General features: G+C 40.1%; 1 protein-coding gene across 3 annotated transcripts in view; it reads left to right on the top strand.

The window, feature by feature from the left end:
* Window positions 1-21140, top strand: part of LOC137321010 (exopolyphosphatase PRUNE1-like) — a 186541-nt gene that overhangs the window by 131540 nt on the left and 33861 nt on the right. Inside the window, exon 7 of one of the 3 annotated variants that reach the window (XM_067983107.1) lies at window positions 13612-13759. The exons of the other annotated variants lie outside the window; for them this stretch is intronic. Within the exon in view, the coding sequence (XP_067839208.1) occupies window positions 13612-13617 (6 nt within the window). The 3' untranslated portion in view covers window positions 13618-13759. Of the gene's footprint in view, window positions 1-13611; window positions 13760-21140 lie in introns of those variants that run through there. 3 annotated transcript variants of the gene reach the window in all.

Raw genomic sequence — 21140 nt, 5'->3', positions numbered from 1 at the left:
AAACTGACAATTACTTACCATGGTAATAAATTTGCAGTATGAATGAGCTTAATTGCCAAAAATTCTTACATTTTGCACAACTTTTTGGAATATTCCCCAACTAATCAATACACTTGTACTTAGCTATTCAGAATCTGAAAGCTTTGATCTGATCGATATTCACACTTCTTTCCAAAGTCTTATTTGGTAATTGATACATTTTAATAATGAGTTGAATAATGACATGTTTATGATTTTTGTTTTTTTTAAATCTCTTTTGGAGTTGAGATTTTTAACAGCATAATATTTAATAAGATTGCAGAATGAAAATATATAAGTAAAGTTTAATATTTTGGTTCTGACCCATCAGAATTATTCTTGAAACTTTAATCTTTCTCTTTCAGATTGTTTCCTTTTTAAAAAATTTCTAGCATTCAATAATTTTGCTTTTTATCTCTATATAATCAAATTAGTTTTTATGCCTTCTTTGCCTTGAAGGATAAATTAGGTTTTAGGAAATATGAAGTAAGCTGGTCTAGAACTACTTAACAATCATGCCTTCATGCTTACTAATAATTTAATAAAACTAATTTGTTACTGAGTCAATGATGTCCTGTTAGATCATTTTGTTTTACTAAGCAAAAAAATTCCATGATTGGTTATTTTCCTTTAGTTAGCTGATGAACTTATAATAGCCCTCTTCTGTTTTTTTAAACTTAATGATAATCGAATGCCCTTACATTGTATACTATTCAATTGAGGAGCTTTTTTTTAAAAAAAGTTTGTTAATAATGATTCATAAAATTAGAATGATCTGAAATTTAAGCTGGACTGTTTATTTGTCTTTGTTTATTAAATATTCATGTATGGAAGGTATTGTGTCTCAATTTATGACACAATGATACACAAATAAATGGACAAGGGCATTATAGTAAGTCATTCTCAGGGACACAAAAAGAAGCATACAAAAAAAGATGGCTCTCATCCCTGACAAAACTTGCTGAGAATCTGCCAAAAATATGTCTCTGCTATAAAGAACCTAGCCACTCATTTTTATATACTCTGGACTTTGTGATGTGCTGCATAGCCGAGGGGAGGCCATTAGAGATTAATATTAAATAAATCACCAAGGGGTCCTCTCTCAACCCAAATCTTAAAGCCACATAGTGTGCTACTAATGTGCTTAAATGGGTTGAAATGAATTTGTTTCATGGATGTCATTTACATTATGTATATATTTATTTATGATTTTTTAATTGTGGCTGGAAATAAATGTTAGCAGATACAGTGTTCCCCTTTGCTGAGTACATATTGTATGCTAAATCAATCAGTTCCAATTAATCTTGAGTGTACTATGGCAGTGTGAGACTAATTCTGGTAGTATTTGACATCATGAAAAATAATTCTTTTGTGATGAAAGAAGAATTATTTAGTTGCATAGATGCTTCAGTCATGTGTCCTGTCAATTTAATTATCATTAATGTGCAACGGTATTGCAGCTTTTGTAAGCAATTAAAAATATTTTGGGACAAGTATTAAGCAAACCTTGAGAGAATTTTTCTTCACTTTTACTTTATTGTTTAGTATGCACTATTGAATTTTATTTTGCTAAATGAGCAAACCTAAGAGTCATGAATCTATGTAAATCTAATCATAAAAAAATTTCTGTATTACTACATTAACTCTTGTAGAAATGTTTTTTCTACAATTGGCACGATGCATAATATTGGATCTTGTTTCAGTACGAGCACCTTATTCCTGTAAATTATATAAGATGCAAAGGATTAACATTTCTCTGTGTGATCCAATTAAATATTTTAGTAAAGAAAAAAATCAGTTAAATTTTCAGACCAGTATTCCTTTTTTCAAATCAATCAATATTATGCATTTACACTTAAAAAGATGGCAGTGTTGCTTCATAAATATTGTTCCTCAATGACACCAGGATCCTTTCTTTATCATATAGAGAACAAAAAATGCTATTGGAAAGGAGTATCGAGCTATAATTTAATAGGGCAGACTTTGCAAATCAGCCAGATTTAATCCTAGTTTAAAAAAACAAACATCCATTTTCCTTTATCTTTTATGTAATTTAATAAGATTTCCACCATATGGAGGTCTCAGCATCATACTCACTGCATGCTTAATTTCTACTAGACACATTTTTAACCGATATATGGTCTTAAAATGTCCCAATGGACTATTTTAAAGGAAAAATTTGAGTTTCTGATCTGTGAACTTCATATTTTTAAAAAATGTGTTCACTGTAAGGTTTCCTAAGAACAGGTAACGTGAAATAAGTTTTGCTCATCATATCTTTTTTGTAATGCCATTATTATCAGTAGGTTATTTGTTTCCTTTGAATTGAACATCATCAGACAGCTAAATGACATGACATTAGCTCATAAGCTGCTGTGGGCGTTCCATTGACTGTGAGACTAATGCGTTTGTCTATCTAAAAGTTATGGAAGTTTTATTTATCTCACATACTGTCAAGAGTGATGCCTTAATACTTTCACTGGGATTTGATGTCTTTTTTTTGCAGTAATTTATTTCTTGCCTGGTGTTGTGCAGATGTTGTATCAGCAGGATTTTGTTTCTTTACATTTTATCGGCTACTCATTAACCCTTAAAGTGCTTGTCACACAATTTGCTTTGTTGAATGTATATTTTCCTCTTTATTCAACAGTATTCTAATATAGAATAGCTTTTAACCAACATTAAGTGACATTTTAATCTTCACATAGAGTGGAAATTGATGAACAGGAGAAGTTTGAATTGGACACCAAGAACACTCAGACTATTTGCATGACATTGCTAACTGCTGATATCTGTTCTGATGTATTAGACATGTCAGTATTTGAGGCTTATTTGCCTTTTACTCCTCTTTATGCATGCTTAAAAAATTGGTCAATAATTTTTAAAAATACTTTGATGCAGCATGTTTGTGCAAAGCTGACTTGCTGACATGTCAATGTTTAAACTTTGTTACTGCATTAGCATAGTCTGATGTAGTTCGTAGGTTAATTCACTGGGATAGATGAAATTGATCTCCGTTCTCTTATCTCCCCATAGCGTATAGTTTCACGTACTAACTTCATGTAAATCCAGATGACATTCCCCTGATGCTGACGTGTCTGTTCATTTGTTGAACAAATTTGTGAATAATTCACCTCATAATCTCAGGATTTTAAAATTAAATTGTGAATATCGTCACATACTTCACAGGCACTTTGACAAACACATTGATGCCAGATCAGTTCATGTCTGGTGATGACATTAAACTCCTTGAATATTACAATTAACTGCAATTTGAGCTCTGTTTTCACAACAACAACAACAACAACAACAACAACATGCATTTATATAGCACCTTTAACGTAGGAAAACATCCCAGGGCATTTTACAGGAGTGTAATTGGTCAAAAGTTAAGGCTGGATTTGAACCTGGCTTTCCAGAGGTGAAGACCTTGCCCACAGTGGAAGTGGGGCCCATTGTGGGCTCCAGGCTTGAGTTGTGAACTGGACCCCTGGGTAACTTTGCCATCAGCTGCAGAAGGTTTCCCCGATTGTACTGTAACATTTTTTTTGGGCTGATGGTGCTGACAGCTCAGCCTACGGCTGGCCAGTGCTGCTTTACATCCCCCTCGCCCCCAAGGGGTAAACCCAAGGTTATATAGACAACCATCTGGATTATCAAAATTAAGAACCATCCCCAGGTCCTGGATACTCTGGCAGGGTTTGTGATGGAGGTTCCAGGTGGGCTGGTTCCAATACATATGCAGACATCAAAGGCCTTCAGATTTTCGCTGTGCGCGTGTACGTGTACACACACGAGTGTCGATTAAGACTAGGAACTAAACCTACAAAATGCTGATGGTTATAACGTGGGAGTTGGTGAAAACAAAGGAGGAATTGAAGACAAGTCAATGTAGCACCTATTTTCAAGAAAGGCATTAAACCAAACCCAGCTAACTACAGCTCCATTAGTCTTGCATCACCATAATGAGATTTATCATTAGGAACAATTGTTTAATTTAAGTTTAAGGCTGTATTGCTGAAGCTGTGTAGTACTCTGGTCAGGCTGCAACGTGAGTACTGAGTTCAGTTCTGGTCAATGAAGAACAAAGGAAACCTCAAGTTCTGGATGTGGTGCAGGAAAGGGACAGGAAAGACTAATTAGTGTGGGAAGACTGAGTTATGAGGAAAGGTTAGAAAATTTTGAACTCATTGGTCCTGAAAGGGGACAAATGAGAGGAGATCTTATAGATGTATACAAGATTATAAGCAGAATAGGAAAATTTAATCCTGAGCACCATTTCAAGTAAAACTATGACTGCAGGGCAAGGTGACATAGGTGCAAACTGGTATAAGTAGTAACATCAGGAAGCATTTCTTCATAGTGATTAATACCTGAAATGTTCTTCCACATAATGTCATGGAGGCAAATGTCAGTTTGAATTAAACTACTACTAATAAATAAAAAAACTAGAAATGGCAGCATAGGCGACGTGTTGGGACTGTGATATGTGGGAGCTTGTGGACAGTGAGACTGTCCCGGATCGCCACATCTGCAGGAAATGTCTCTGCCGTAGACTACGCCAGCGCAGAGTCCTTGAGCTGGAGTGCGAGTTAGAGACACTCCGACACATAAGGGAGGGGGAGGAATTTTTGGATAGTTTTCTCCAGAGTACAGTCACACCTCAAAGGAAAGCACAAGTACAGGAAGGGGAGAGTGTGACTCTTAGTCACTAGGGTAATGAGGAACCAAGGGGAGGTAGAGAAGGAGGGTCCGCAGACTCTGGTCTTATCCAGCAGGTACAATGTACTTGCAATCTGTGAGGATAAGGATGCAGGCTGTGGGATGGACAGCCAGAGTGCTAACCATGGCAACACGGAGGCAATTCAAGGGGGAGGAGGAGCAGAATAGAAAGGTTGTAGTCATAGGGGATTCGATAATTAGGGGGATAGATATGTCCTTTCTAGTTGCAACCAAGAGACCAGGAAGGTGTGTACCTACCTGGTGCAAGGGTAAATGATATCTTGGAGCAACTGGAGAAGAACTTGGAAAGGGAGGGGTAAGATCCAGTTGTGGTGGTCCATGTTGGGATCAATGACATAGGGATGAAAAGGAATGAGGTCCTGCTAAGAGAATATCAGAAGTTAGGAACTAAATTTAAAAAAACAGGACCTCACGGTTGGTAATCTCGGGATTACCACCCGAACCATGTGCTAATTGGCATCGGGATAGACAGATCAGGAAGGTGAATGCACGGCTGAAGGAGTGGTGTGGGAAGGAGGGGTTCCATTTCATGGGACATTGGCACCAGTACTGGGTCAAGAAGGAGCTGTACCGCTGGGATGGGCTGCTCCTTGAACCAGAATGGGACCAGTGTCCTAGTGGAAAGGATAAATAGGGCTGTCGATAGGACTTTAAACTAGTAAGATGGTGGTGGTGGTGGTGGTGGGGGGGGGGGGGGGGGGCGATGGGGGCGAAAGCAACGTAAGTCTGAAGATAAAAGAACTAGGAGATGAGAGTAAATGTCAGACCGGGGTAAGGAATAAGGGTAACATAAACAATCAGGGAACAAATACAGTTATGGAACATCAGTACAAAATAACTGTTAAATATAAAGTGGGGGGAGCAGTTATTAAAAACAAATTAAATTGCCTGTACAGCAATGTGCACAGCATCCGAAAGAAAACGGGGAAACTGGAGGCAATAATTCATTACGAGGAGCCAGATGTAGTAGGGATAACTGAAATAAGGCTACATAAAGAACCGGACTGGCAGTTAAAATATTATAGGATATAACGTATTCAGAAAGGATAGGGAAGGAAGAAGGGGTGGGGGGATAGCTGTACTAATTAGAGACAACATAATGGCAATTGAAAAAAGTAGTAAGATAGAAACAGAATCCATTGAGACAAAGGATAAGAAGGGATCGATCACTTTATTCGGGATATTCTACAGACCACCTAATAGTGGAAGGGAAGTGGAGGAAGAAAAATGTAGGCAAATCTATGAAATGAATAAAAAAACATCGAATAATAATCATGGGAGATTTCAACTACCCCCAAATAAACTGGCAAAAAGAGGGAGGGAAAAGGGAATGGAGTTTTTACTGTGTGTACAGGACTCCTTTCTTACCCAATATGTGAGATGCCCAACAAGAGAGGAATCACTGCTGGATTTAGTTAAGGGAAATGAACCAGTGCAGATAAGAGAAGTAAGGGAAACATCGGGGCAATAGCGATTATAACATAATAAGGTTTAAAATAATGTTTGAGAAAGACATAAGTAAGAGAAAGACCAAAATAGTAGATTGGATAAAAGCTCATTTTAAGTTGATGAGAATGGAACTAGGGAAGGTATTTACCAGAGATACTAACAAGGTGGGCATGACAGAAGAAGAAATCAAAAAAGATATATATTTTCTATAGATAAGGTATATAGTCAAAATCTTTTCCCAAAGGTAGGGGAGTCTATAACGAGGGGACATAGATTTAAGGTGAGAGGGGAGAGATACAAAAGGGTCCAGAGGGGCAATTTTTTCACTCAAAGGGTGATGAGTGTCTGGAACGAGCTGCCAGAGGCAGTAGTAGAGGCGGGTACAATTTAAAAAGCATTTGGACAGTTACATGGGTAAGATGGGTATAGAGGGATATGGGCCAAGTGCAGGCAATTGGGACTAGCTTAGTGGTATAAACTGGGCGACATGGACATGTTGGGCCGAAGGGCCTGTTTCCATGTTGTAAACTTCTATGATTCTATGACATTTAAGATGGAAAGGGGGAAGATAATAAACTAATCAAACTTAGAGAGATAAAGTCCCTGGTCGGATGGATTGCATCCGTGCATATTAAAAGAAGTTAAGGAAGAGATAGGTGAAGCACTATTACATAACATAAAAATTCATTGGCACTATTCCCATTTCTAGAGGATTGGCGGACATCAAATGTTATTCCTATAGTTAAAAAGAGAGATTGAACAAGTCCAGGGAACTATAGATCAGTTAACTTAATGTCGGTGGTAGGTAAGATAATGGAATCCTTAATCAAAGATGTAATAGAAAAAAAATCTAGAAAACTAAAATATAATCGAGTAGTCAGCAGGGATTTCAAAAGAGAAAGTCATGCTTGACCAACCTTATTCAATTCTTTGAAGAAGTAACAGAAAGGTAGACAAGAGTGATGTAGTATACGTAATATATTTCGATTTTCAAAAGGTCTTCGATAAGGTAACTCATAGTAGACTCATGACTATGGTCAGAGCATATGAAATTGGGGGATAATTAGCAGAATGGGTAGCAAGCTGGCTACAAAACAGTGTAGGGGTTAAGGGTAGCTACTCAGACAGGCAAAAGGTGGGAAGTGCTGTTCCACAGGGATCAGTATCGGGACCACTGTTGTTCACAATTTATATTAATGATTTGGACTTGGGAATCGGAAGTACAAATTCAAAACTTGTGGACGACATCAAATTTGAAGGTATAGTTAATACAAAGGAAGAATGTGACAAAATGCAGGAAGACATTAATAAACTTGCAAAATTGACGTGGTAAATGGCAAATGAATTTCAATATTGATAAGTGTGAGGTAGTGCATTTTGGTAGGAAGAATAAGGAGGCACATATTGCTTGGATAATAAGAGTCTAAATGGGATAAAGGAGCAAAGGGATCTGGGGTACAGATACACAAATCACTAAAAGTAGCGATGCACGTTAATAACGCCATTTTTAAAAAAAAAAAGCAAACCAAGGGTTCATTCCTAGAGGGATAGAATTGAAAAGCAGAGAAGTTATGTTAAACTTCTATAGAACCATGGTTAGACCACACCTGGAGTATTTTTTTTATTCATGGGATGTGGGCGTCGCTGGCGAGACCGGCATTTATTGCCCATCCCTAATTGCCCTTGAGAAGGTGGTGGTGAGCCGCCTTCTTGAACCGCTGCAGTCCGTGTGGTGACGGTTCTCCCACAGTGCTGTTAGGAAGGGAGTTCCAGGATTTTGACCCAGCGACGATGAAGGAACGGCGATATATTTCCAAGTCGGGATGGTGTGTGACTTGGAGGGGAACGTGCAGGTGGTGTTGTTCCCATGTGCCTGCTGCTCTTGTCCTTCTAGGTTGTAGAGGTTGCGGGTTTGGGAGGTGCTGTCGAAGAAGCCTTGGCGAGTTGCTGCAGTGCATCCTGTGGATGGTACACACTGCAGCCACTGTGCGCCGGTGGTGAAGGGAGTGAATGTTTAGGGTGGTGGATGGGGTGCCAATCAAGCGGGCTGCTTTATCTTTAGTGAGGAGGACTTTGCAGGGTCAACTGGGCTTGGTTTGCCTTTGTTGTGTCCGGTGCCTAGTGGTCTGATGCCAGGTGGTTCATCCGGTTTTATTCTTCTTATGACTTTTTTTAGCGAGATTTTACAACTGTGTGGCTTGCTAGGCCATTTCAGAGGGCAATTAAGAATCAACCGCATTGCTGTGGGTCTGGAGTCACATATAGGCCAGACCGGGTAAGAACGGCAGGTTTCCTTCCCTCAAGGACATTAGTGAACCAGATGGGTTTTTACGACAATCCGGTAATGGCAACCATTACTGATACTAGTATTTTAATTCCAGATTTTATTTAATTAATTGAATTTAAATTCCCCAGCTGCCGTGGCGGGATTTGAACTCATGACTCCGGATTATTTGTCCAGGCCTCTAGATTACCAGTAACATAACCACTATGCTACCGTACCCTACCGTACCGGACCGTAATTGTGCACAGTTCTGCTCTCCATATTGTAAAAAGGATGTAGAGGCATTTGAGAGGGTGCAAAAAAGGTTCACGTGGGTGATATCAGAACTGAAAGGATATACTTATCAGGAAAGGCTGAACAGTTTGGAGCTCTTTTCTCTAGAAAAGAGTAGGCTGGGGAGTAACCTGGTAGAGGTCTTTAAGATTGTGAAAGTGTTTGATAGGGTAGACATAGAGAAAATATTTCCACTTGTGGCGGTGTTGAAAACTAGAGGTCATAAATATGAGATTGTCACTAATTAATCCAATAGAGAATTTAGGAGAAACTTCTTTACCCAAAGAGTGGTAAGAATGTGGAACACGCTACCACGAGGAGTAGTTGAGGCAACTAACATAGATGGATTTAAGGGGAAGCTAGATAAATACATGAGGGAGAAAGGATATGCTGATAGGGTTAGATGAAGAGGGGTGGGAGGAGGTTCATGTGGAGCATAAACTCTGGCATAGATCAGTTGGGCCGAATGGCCTATTTCTGTGCTGTAGGCTCTGTGTAACTCTGTGACACTGTAAAGTGGGGATTAAGGTTTATATGGAAGGATGAGCTGAATGGCCTCCTTTATCATCTTTGAGGCCATCTGCAAGACAGCAATGTGGAGCACTTACATTACACTTGCATTAGACATAACTGTCTTGACTTAGCAACTTGGGATAACAATGAGCTTTGCTGCCACAATGCTCTAGACTCGCCTGAAGCTATAAGGGATGAATATGACCCTGCCTGCTCATGGAACTTGCCTACAGGCATCCCGAACTGATCCCGCAGATTATGATTTTAATCTGCTCTTTTAGGCTGGTGAGAAAAACACCTGCCAGAAACTGGTGGGATCCTTCTTTAAATATGAAGATCAGGCTCTGATGACGTGTTGGCTGAGGGATAATTGTTGGCCAAGACATCATGAGAGCTTCCCTAATAGTGCCTAATGGGATCTTTTACGTTCACCTGAGAGGGCAGAGAAGTGCGAGGTGTCTCATCCAAAAGACGGATGCTCCAACTGTACAGCATTTCCTGAGTACTGCACTGGAGTGTCAGCCTCGATTATGTGCTCAAATCATGGAGTGGGTCTTGAATCCATGATCTTCTGACTTAGACGAGAGTGCTACTATAGAGCCAAGGTTGACACCTGACTGTGGTAATTCATGTGCCATTTGGATTAGCACTTATCTCAAATAAAGACTACACATACATGTTTCACTTAGGACTTCATTTCGAGGATTTCATTTTCACATCGTTCACCTGACGAAGGAGGAAGCCTCCGAAAGCTTGTGAATTCAAAATAAAATTGCTGGACTATAACTTGGTGTTGTAAAATTGTTTACAATTGTCAACCCCAGTCCATCACCGGCATCTCCACATCATCACTTAGGATTGTTTAAGCTATCAGAGGAGGGGACTTTCATCTATTAGGGTTTCAGGTTTTTCAGGGAGGGATTCAGGGTTAGATAGTTCTTTAATTCATTGCACTACTAAGGATTTAAACTCATTCAGACATTGTTTCACTTGGAATAGAAGTCTGGTATATTGACCCTGACATCCTCAATGTCATTTGTTAAGGTCACAAAAAGAGGGTAGTAGGAATCCATAAGGAAAAGGATTTGTGGCATTTGCTATGATGCCAATTTTTCCAGTTTACTACTAATATCTACACTATGTTGCTGGCTGGGTGCTGTCGAAGGACTTGTACATATCATTGAGATTGTACATGGCCTCTGAGAATACAGATCTTAGAAGCAGAGGTACTCAATTGCATTTAAGTGCCCCTGAGATGCTTTGAGACTGATATTTGTACACTGTTTTAGCTTGAGGCTTTCTACACAAACTTGATTATTCTGTTAGCTGTCCTGTTAACTTTATCCTCGTGTAACTGATATCCAGATCAAATTTCCCAGCCTAGCAAGCAGTCAAAGTGGAAACAAAATCAACTGTCTGGTTTACCACTGAGAAATGAATATTCTGGACTTTTTGGCATGCAACACCAGCTGAGATTTAATCATCTTCTTCTGTTCAGAAGAAAGCAAAGCCAATGACATTCTTTAACCAAATGCATCAAACAGTGAGTATCTAGTGGCAGGGGTCAGATTTATCATTCTTTATAGATAAAACTGCATGTGGTGGCCTTTTATTTCCAGTCCATTGTCGAGTCAAACTTTTATTTGAACCAATTGCATTGTAATATGCATGTAGAAAACTATATTATATCGCAGTTATAAATAAAAGATGAATTGATGGGGAATGTGCATATTTCAGAAGCTGTTTGATGTTATGTTGTAAAGTGTTTTTTAAAACAGAAATATGTTGCTCAATAGGATGTTAAAATCATACTATACATATTTAAACAGATATTGAAATGTAACCTGTTCCATAATTAAGCATCAGAGTGTATAGAACATAAGTAGCATTCTCACAGACAAGGTACTGCTGAACAAAACGTTACTTAAATGTTAGCTGCTGAGTATTGCGATACGTTATTGCACTGACTTCATTATTTTTATTGCCTATTAAAGAGCATTTGTTTTTTAGTTCAGTTTTGTACTACTGTTCATTGGACGTGTGCAAAAATAATTAGCTTGGAAAAGTATATATTTCTTTTTAAAAGAGTATACTTCTAAACATTGTTAACAAGTCAAAGTGTCATTACTGGAAATACTTGTAAATTATTTAAATATGGACATAATAGTCTAGATTTTCCGTTCAGCTGTTGTGCTGGTGGAAGTGCGACAAGGGGGCTGTGCCGCCTGCTGCATGAATGCTCCGAGTGCAGCTGATTTTCTTGGCTCAGGGTCACCTCGGGGAAGGATGGGGATTCTGCCTTGGGGAGGTGTGAAGAACGGCTGCGATAAACCAAGACAACCTGTTGCAGCATAGCATTGCCGATGGTCTCTGCGATGCCTGATGAATTAAAAGAAAATTGGATTTTTTTTAAAAAACAGTACCTTTACCTGTGCAATTGATCATATTGTGAACAACTGCACAGGCTTTCAAGCTCTTTAAAATTCCAATGGCCCCTGTGCCACCCATAGCAATGCTGGATGCCAAGGACAAACAGCTGCTCCTTGTGTCCAGCTTATGATGTAATACATCTTATGATGTATTTCCATCATTTGCCTATAATTATAATATGCCAATCCATATTTGGATTACTTCCAGAAGAAAATGGCAAAACTAATGGGATGAGTGGGAAGCCATTAGAACAATTCTTGAATAAATATCTGCTGCATTCTGCTGGAGGTAGGCCAGGTCGCTGGCATAATTCTAGTGGAAAGTCTAGGCTCATAGTGGCGTCTCAGAATTAAGAAACAGGGCACCATATACATTGATATAGGAGCTGTAATATTTCCTCACAGTTGCTGTGAAGTGTCATCTCTGCTCAGCTGGTAGCACTCTTGCCTTTGAATCAGATTTATTTTAGGTTCAAGCCCCACTCCAGGACTTAAGCACATAACCTAGGCTGATGCTTCACTGCAGTACTGAGGGAATGTTGCATCATCAGAGGTATTGTCCTTCAGATAAGATGTTAAACTGAAGCCTCGTCTGTCTGTTCCAATGGCACTAGTGGATGTTAAAGATTTTGTGGCACTGGTTAGTCATCTTGTTGCTGTCGCTGCCATATTTGCCTACATAACAGTGACTGCAATTCAAAAATTGTATCTGAACACCTTTGGGAAATTTCTAAAAGACATGATAAAATGCCATGGAAATGCAAGTTCTTCCTTTCCTAACTCCATAACTGTTGTAATGCTTATTATTATTTCAGTCTCATAGCTAAACAATAAGAATGTGCAATTAGATATCACTGGTATTAACTCAGAATTTTGTTTTAGGCCCAGCACTTTGTAATTGGTGGGTTTTATTATAGTCTTCTTAATTCATTAATTTTAATTAAATAACATTATTTTGTTTGGTTTATGCTTGTAATATGCTGGAGGTGGACAACACAATTATATACTGTACTGCACTGAGATATTCTACATGAGATTAACACGGTTAGCACCACTCTCTCAAAATCCCCAATAATCTTGATCCTTTCTGCCTCTGTTCTTCACAGAGCACTCTGCACTTCATCTGGTCCTTAAGAGAAGGCCCACAGGATCTAGCTGTTCTGTAAGCGTAGATTTGTAGGAAAAGTCTTTGAAACAATTTTGAGAGATCTATTTTGGATTGCATGGAAAATACAACTTGTTAAAGGAGTGTAAGCATGGATTCAGGGAAAAAGACCATGTTTAAGTCACTTGGTGGAGATTTTCAGAGAGATTGCTGACATGGTGGATCGGGGAAATTAGCTTGATAAGTTTTATGAAAATCCAATTATTTAACGAGGTCAACAAAACAACTTTCATAGCATTCCTCATGTCAGAAGGATGTCTCAGAATGTTTTACAGAAAGGATAAAAATATAGACGTTGAATAGGAGGGAAAGTTACTGCACCCTTATTTTGGGAAATGCAGTCGCCAATTGCACAGCTATGATAGTGCTCCTTAAACATTCAGCACTTCAATTTATTCATTATTGAAGGAAAAAGAGGCTCACAGCAGAAGGGAGAGGCTGGCAACTGGAAAAAGCATCCCCAGTTTAAAGCCTGACGCTGCCTGGAGGAGCTAACTCTCAATATTGTGGGCGGACACTAGTGGTGCCGATTGGAAAAGTACATACAAGTGGTGGACAGCAGGCTAGTACACATTCTTGCAATCTTCACTTCCCTCAGGGAATTTTGTTATTTAGTCAGGCATTCTGCAACAGGCAACATAACTGGCACCACAACATCATATCATATGACATGAAATGTCATACAAGGGGTATCTTTCAGACTGTTAAGTATGCTTCTTCCTATTATATTTCCCCAGGAATAGCTGAGGACCATCAGCTTGTAGACCCTGAGATTAAGAGCCCATCTACCTCACAACACACAGCATCACTCACTCCAACTGGATTAAGCATCAGCCCAGGAATATCTAATCTGGGGAAAGACAACCGAAGGCCAATTTTTTCAATAACCGGGTAGGCATGCAGTTAAAATCAGCCTTAAGACTTACCGCTGATGCCTTGCTCCCTTCCCGCAGTCTTCAATTTTAACCTGCTCTTTTGAGCAGGCAGCAAGGACATCTGCCTGAAACTGGCGGGGTCCTTCTTTAAATATGCAGATCGGGCCCTGATCACATTCATCAGGGCCTGACTACTTTTTTAACTGGCGGCCTGAGTGGAGAAGCCATTGTGTCTTTCTTACCAGGTGAAGCTAGTGGGAAGAGGAGCTGGGCTAGAGGAAGCCAAAAGAGGAAACTTTTTTTTTAACCTTCCTTTTGGGATCAGAAGGAGCAGGGGTGATTCTCCAAGCCCCACAAGAAAAGTTAAGTTCTCCCCGCAACTTACCTGAGTACTAGGGACTATTTTTTTCAGTCCCGGCCTGTAGCCTCCTGCTCCTGCCGTTCCATTTCCGCCTGCCCTCTGGCCAGCTGCTGCTTCTTGCTGGCCTTAGGCAGGCAACTGACTGGCAGCATGCAGATGATGCCTGAGCAATGAAATCGCCCAGGTCTCACGCTGCCTTGGCCCCTTCCTGTCCAATTCCTGGTCTGGGTTAAAATTGGGCCTACAAAAGAAGGCTGCTTTCTTAGCACCATCAATTCATTGAGTCCTTTGAGAATCTGCAAAGAACCCTGCAATTATTAATAGCTAGTATGGAGGAGTCCACTATTTCTATCAATGCAGTGATATTTGACTGCTTCACAGACCTGCAGTCCATCCTGGGGTGAGTGGCATCTGCAGGGGAGCCTCTCTTAACAGAGGTCCTAAGCACAGCAGTAGAATTTCTCAGGTGTGGTATAACTGATGATAGAGAGTCTTTGGGCACCAATGTCCATGAGTCGATTCTGTGTGGATTCATCATGCTGAAGAATTGCCTGGACAGGAACTTGCTTAAAGGCTTCAGCGACCTCATTGCAGCTCTGCAGCCTGCTTCCATGCAGATGGAATAAAAGGTAAGGGAGTGTTCAGCAGCAGAGGTATGACAGGAGTCGCCCAGGATGAGGAAACTGCCTCTCAAGGTGACTTACCATCCATGCTCCCCAGCTATCCCACTCAATTCATGCAGTGCCAGAAAACAAGCAGGCCATGCAGCTACCATAGTAATAGACGTGATGTCTGCAGTTCCAGGGCTATCTTCTGATCCTACAGAAGGAAGTAACCAGCCATTTCACTTCTTCTCTCACTAAGGTAGGACCTAGAATAATCAGTAAAAGACCCTCACCGTACATTGTCATAAAGGAGAAGCATTGGTAAGAGAAACACCTATACTACACAAAACCCTCACAAATAAATGTTGAGAATTTGGAGTTGAACTTTGTGCTGAGATTTCCTTTGTTTTGTGATACCTTTCTGTTTCACGATATGACCTGATGCGCAGACATAGTGGGAGAGATATAGTACTGAGCCACGGTTGGTATGACAGTTCATTGTTAGAATGACTGTGCTTTTGAAGAGAATTGGTTCTCCACTAAATGTTGAATTTGAGATCTTTGTTGCTGCTTCAGTGGGGCTGGCAACTTCTGAAGCTGAACCTCGTTATTTCCGACTTTTTTGTCCCATTCCTGAACCCTCTCTTTCCTCCTATTACATGGTGATTCCTCTCCTGAGAGCATAATTGCGCAACAAAGGTTCCTGATTTTGCGCACCTTTTAAAAGATGCGCAGTAACATCTCCTGGACCAGTCAAGACAGCAAAATCTTTGCCCCGATATTTACCCGGAATTGGGAACGTAGTGGGCAATGAAACCGCAGCATCGCATAACATGGATTCTGGTCACTTTTAACGGCCAGGTGTCTTTTTAAGTAAAGCTTCCTGATTCCTCATTGTAATGACATATTATGCAGGTGTGCCATCCACCCGCATGATGCAACTTCTCGGCCACTATTTAAAGGCTCAGTCCACCTCTGCAAGGGAGGCTAAGGGAAAGGAGTGAGGAAACATTGAAGAAAAGTTACAAATTGGACCTAAGGCTGCAAAGAGAGGGAAGATGGCCCTCAGGCTATCGGATGCTTCCCTAGAGATCATGCTGGGTGAAGTGAGGGCCAGGAGGGATGTGTTGTTCCCCACAAGTGGGAAGATGAAATCTGCTGCTGCCACAACCAAGTGGGTGGCTGACTGCGACAACTTTTATGTCCCCGTGGCAGCTTGTAAGGATCCAGAGGTGTAAAAGTTGAGGGTGGTGGTTACTTTCAGTACTACTGGCATGGCATGGCAGGAGGTCTTCTTCGAGAGGCTGCCGAAGTCCACGACTGCCCGCTTTGACAATCTGAGCCTTCTGACGCACTGTTCCTCAGATATATCAAGGAAGCTGAGCCTCTGTCTGTAGACCCTGTGAGGTGGGTAAGGCCTCTGTGTGCATGGCCCTTCTGTTGCTGCCTTCTCTGTGACCCACCTACAGTTCCTCCTTCAGCTTGCCCATAATCAGCTTCTCGTATTTTTTTCCAAAGACTCTCAAAAGTACAACCCAAAGCAGATAGTGATCACAGAATCACATCCCACAATGAAGTGAAAGAGCCCTATGAGTGTTGCAGATTTACTCACATCATGGTCCTTTTACTTTCAGCACGTTGATCAGTCAGGACCCAATCCGCCAGGGTTCCCCTAGTAACCTTGCTAATCTGCTGCTACTCATTAAAAATCATATTGGGGACCTAATTGCACCACAGGACCCCGATTTGCATATATTAATGAGCCTCATGCCTTTCTACAGCGGGAGACTTGTCGGATCTGAAACTCGTTGCCATTAATATAGCAGCGGCCGGGAACGTGACGGGTTGGGGGCTGGATTGCCATTTCCGGGATTTTATCCACTTGCCCGATTTAAGAACCAGAGGCAAGTTGAGGAGAATTTTGTTTTTACACTGCGAGTTATTATGATCTGAAATGCACTGAAAGGGTGGTGGAAGCAGATTCAATAATAACTTTCAATAGGGAATTGGATAAATAATTTATTAGAATGGTTCCAGGGATGAAGGACTTCGGTTACATGGATAGACTGGAGAAGCTGGGGTTGTTCTCTTTAGAGCAGAGAAGGTTGAGAGGTGATTTGAGAGAGGTATTCAAAATCATGAAGGGTCTTGACAGAGTAGATAGAAAAACTATTCTCATTGGTGGAGGGGTCAAGAACTAGAGGACGTAGATTTAAGGTGATTGGCAAAAGAACCAAAGGTGCCATGAGGAAATACTTTTTTTACACAGTGAGTGTTTATGATCTGGAATGCACTGCCTAAGGGGGTGGTGGAGTCAGATTCAATCGTGGTTTTCAAAAGGGAATTGGATAAGTAATTGAAAGGAAAAAATTTGCAGGGCTATGGGGAAAGGGAGGGGGGGGAGTGGGACTAGCTGGATTGCTCCTGCAGACAGCTGGCACGGAGACCATGTGGAATGGCCTCCTTCGGTGCTGTAACCATTCTATGATTCTATGATAATTGAAGGGGAAAAATTTGCAGGGCTATGGAAAAGGGCAGGGGAATGGGACTAATTAGATAACTCTTTCAAAGAGCTGGCACTGGCATGAAGGGCCGAATGGCCTCCATCTGTGCAGTATCATTCTATGATTTTATGACTACTTGTTTATCATTACAAACCCCCTTTTTTCTTTTTGAAGTTATTTTATCTCTTCTACTCCTCCTTTTCTGGGTTTCCTGGTCCACCGCTAACTACAGCTGATAGGGGAGGTGTCTTACTAATAGACCTTTGCTGATGCTGCTTTGCACTGGTCTTGGAAAGGTGCTTGCACTGCTAGTTCCTATATACCATGCAGCAACCTCAATGGTCCTGCAAAATCTTAGTGAATCTTTTTGAGGATGTAACTGGTAGACTAGATAAGGGAGAACCAGTGGATGTGGTTTATTTGGATTTTCAGAAGGCCTTTGATAAAGTCCCACATAAGAGGTTAGTGCACAAAATTAAAGCACATGGGATGGGGGTAATATACTGGCATGGATTGAAAATTGGTTAACAGACAGGAAACAGAGAGCAGGAATAAATGGGTCTTTTTCGGGGTGGCAGGCAGTGACTAGTGGGGTACCGCAGGGATCAGTGCTTGGGTCCCAGCTATTCACAATATAGATCAATAATTTGGATGAGGGAACCAAATGTAATATTTCCAAGTTTGCTGACGACTCAAACTAGGTGGGATTGAGAGTTGCGAAGAGGCTTCAAGGCGATTTAGACAAGTTGAGTGAGTGGGCAAATACATGTCAGATGCAGTAAAACGTGGATAAATGTGAAGTTATCCACTTCAGAAGGAAAAACAGAAAGGCAGAGTATTATTTAAATGGTGATAGATTGGGAAATGTTGATGTACAAAGGGACCTGGGTGTCCTTGCACACCAGTCACTGAAAGCAAACGTGCAGGTGCAGCAAGCAGTTAGGGAAGCAAATGGTATGTTGGCCTTCATTGCAAGAGGATTTGAGTACAGAAGCAAGGATGTCTTACTGCAGTTATACAGGGCCTTGGTAAGACCACACCTGGAGTATTGTGTGCCGTTTTGGTCTCCTTACCTAAGAGAGGATATACTTGCCATAGAGGGAGTGCGTCTGTACTCAAAGAATGTTGTTTTTTCATAAAATAAAGTGAATGCTATGTATGGTAAAGAAAAATGAATGTCTGGCAGTGAGTTTATAACATTGAATAATTCAATCCCAAGGTTCTTCTAACATATATCCCTTGAGCTTCAGTTTCAAGGCTTATGCCATCAGAACCGCACAATTGAATTACTGCATTGTGTCAATCTTCTGTTATCGTGTATTTTGCCTATCATCCGGCCGAACAGCTTTCTCTTTGCAACTTTTAAGGTGTTGCTTATTGTGGTGCAATTCTAGATATAGTAAACTTTTAGTAATTTTACTAGTAATTTGTCATTAAATGATTTATTTAAAGGCATCCAGGATTAAAGAGAATAACATTGGTTGTATGCTTAATATTTTACCAGTTGAAATTTGAAGTGCAACCAAACCAGCAATTGGGGATAATGTTGTGAAACGTAAAGGTGAAAGGTTGAAGGAACCATTGTTTGGCAATTAGCAGCGTAAGTGAAACATTCATTATACAGCATGCTGGGAAGTTGATGAACTGTACAGCAAAACTGAGCCTACAGTCACCACTGAGATGAGTCATAACAAAGACTATAAAATATTTATGAGTACAATGAACAGTGAACTGGGGTTTCCTGATGCATGCGTAAAATCTTTTGATGAAAAATTGTTACACCATTAGTTCTTAAAGGAATGCTGTATACATAAAAATGTAACTGTCTAAAGCCTCAAAGAATAAATCCTACAATAAAAGCATAAACATATAGCTGCATCTCTAAATGCATTCTTGAATTAGTGGGTAAAATTTTCTTTCAAAAATCAGTATGCATTTAAATGCAATCTGATTTGTCCTAGAAATGGGATTGGTATTTTATTCATACATATACACACACAAAGAAAACTGCTCGGCATCTTTCATCACCAATCTTAGTAAAAGAAAATTAACAAAATGATTTTAAAGCAAAACTGCAATCTCCCTGCAAAATGTTTTTTCTTAGTTATTAAAAAGCAACTATCTGCAAGTAACACTAGAGATGAATACTGAATCAAAAGTTACTTGCAGAATGCATTGGCAAGAACCTTTTATAACATTTAGAACTTTGTTCAGTTTTGAGCACTCTGCTTTCAAAAACACAATGCATTGGAGAGAATTTAGGAAAGAATGATGAGGATAATTGCAGGACTTAGGGCTATGTTAAGGTGAGAGATTCACAGAACTGAACTAGTTCTTACTGGAGAAAAGAAATTAAAAGGGGAATCGTTATAATGATGAAAGGCATGGATAACATTAACGTAACCAGGCTATTTCATTTAAATTGATTACAAAATGAGAGAACAGAAAATTAATGTGCCTCATGTAAGATTAGAGATTGGAGGATTTTTTTTTCTGACAGATTAGTAGATACGTGGAACAAAATTTCAACACAAGCACTTGGTGTGATTAATATTGTTTTTTAAAAGTGGATTAAAAAAATAAGTTTAGACATGGATGATCAAATACTCCATGGGACATCATGAAACCTGTGCTGCTGCGACAATGAAAATATTAACTGCAGAATAATCTTGGACAGGATTGAATAATATAAAATAATGCAGCACATAGTTACTTCTGGGATCTTCAGCTGTAGGTGAGGGCAGGCATTCAATATATGTCCCCAAATATGGGCAGAAGTATTCCAGTCCACTTATGACAGGAAAGCATCGTGACATATTTCCTGCCATTAACACCATAGAATAGCTGGACATTAGGAACACTGGTACATTCCTTGAATCCAATGTTAGTATGGTTGGCAGATAGAGATTTAAAATTCAAATCCTCCTCCCCTAAGCAACTGTAAATATTCCTCAATCCTGGAATTTAGAAATTTTTCAAAATAAATAAGTATTTTTTTCTTCAGCTGCACTGCTGCAGGCTCTCAAGGTCTACAGTAATAATTTCCCTCCCTCCACAAGGTGGGCTCCTTAATACAAGTGGGAATCATGCTGGGAGCCCACCTAAATAAAATAGATAACGCGAGCACAGGGTCAGCCGTGCAGCAGTAGGGAGGCATAAGTCCAATGTTGTAGTAGAATTCTACTGTTGTAGTAGAAATTTCCCCCCCAATATGTTGGTGAGAACCCATAATAGTGCAAATTGTGATTGGTCTTTTGGGGGGGGGGGGGGAGAATGAAGGCTTTGGGGGTGAACTTCCATGGGTGGTTCTCCCACATGTCCGCCGTAACTTCGGCAGAAGACCCATGGTAACCCCGGAAAAATGGCATAAACTATGTTTTTTTTTTTTTTGGGGGGGTGGGTTTCTGTGGCTCTTCCACTGAAGGTATGGCAGTAAAAGTGAGAGAACCCCAGTGGAGTTTCATCCCCACCGAGTTTCACCCCCTTTGTGTTCTTATAAACTCCAACAGGAATGTCTATTTTTCTAATTTATTTATCAATGTTTGTATTCATTACAGTTTGATGCAGATGTGCCTACTTATTTACAAAAATGCAGTAAGTTCAAGTGTGGCTTGTATTTGCCCTTACCACAGTTAATTGATAAAAGGTGGAGTGTGGGTATTCGTCCTGCTCCAACTTATCCTGTTCCACCAGTTTGGAAATAAGCTATCAAACTACTCATTTAGATGCCATGAGGAAAATAGTTGTATGTGGTGGTTGTTGTCACTACCATGTAAATCAGTTGGCAAAAAATATAGCTGTAAAATTAGCTCCTGACAAATTACTCTTAAATCTTTTTTATGCCTGAATGGCTAAAAACAGGTTTTGGACTGACACAAAAAAAGTGTGCTTTTTCATTCAATTTTTTGAGGTAAGTTCACT

This window comes from Heptranchias perlo, chromosome 4, assembly GCF_035084215.1.
Source record: "Heptranchias perlo isolate sHepPer1 chromosome 4, sHepPer1.hap1, whole genome shotgun sequence".
Classification (NCBI taxonomy): Eukaryota; Metazoa; Chordata; class Chondrichthyes; order Hexanchiformes; family Hexanchidae; genus Heptranchias; species Heptranchias perlo.
Note: the sequence above shows the minus strand (reverse complement) of the source record. Positions and strands in the feature narration are given on the sequence as shown.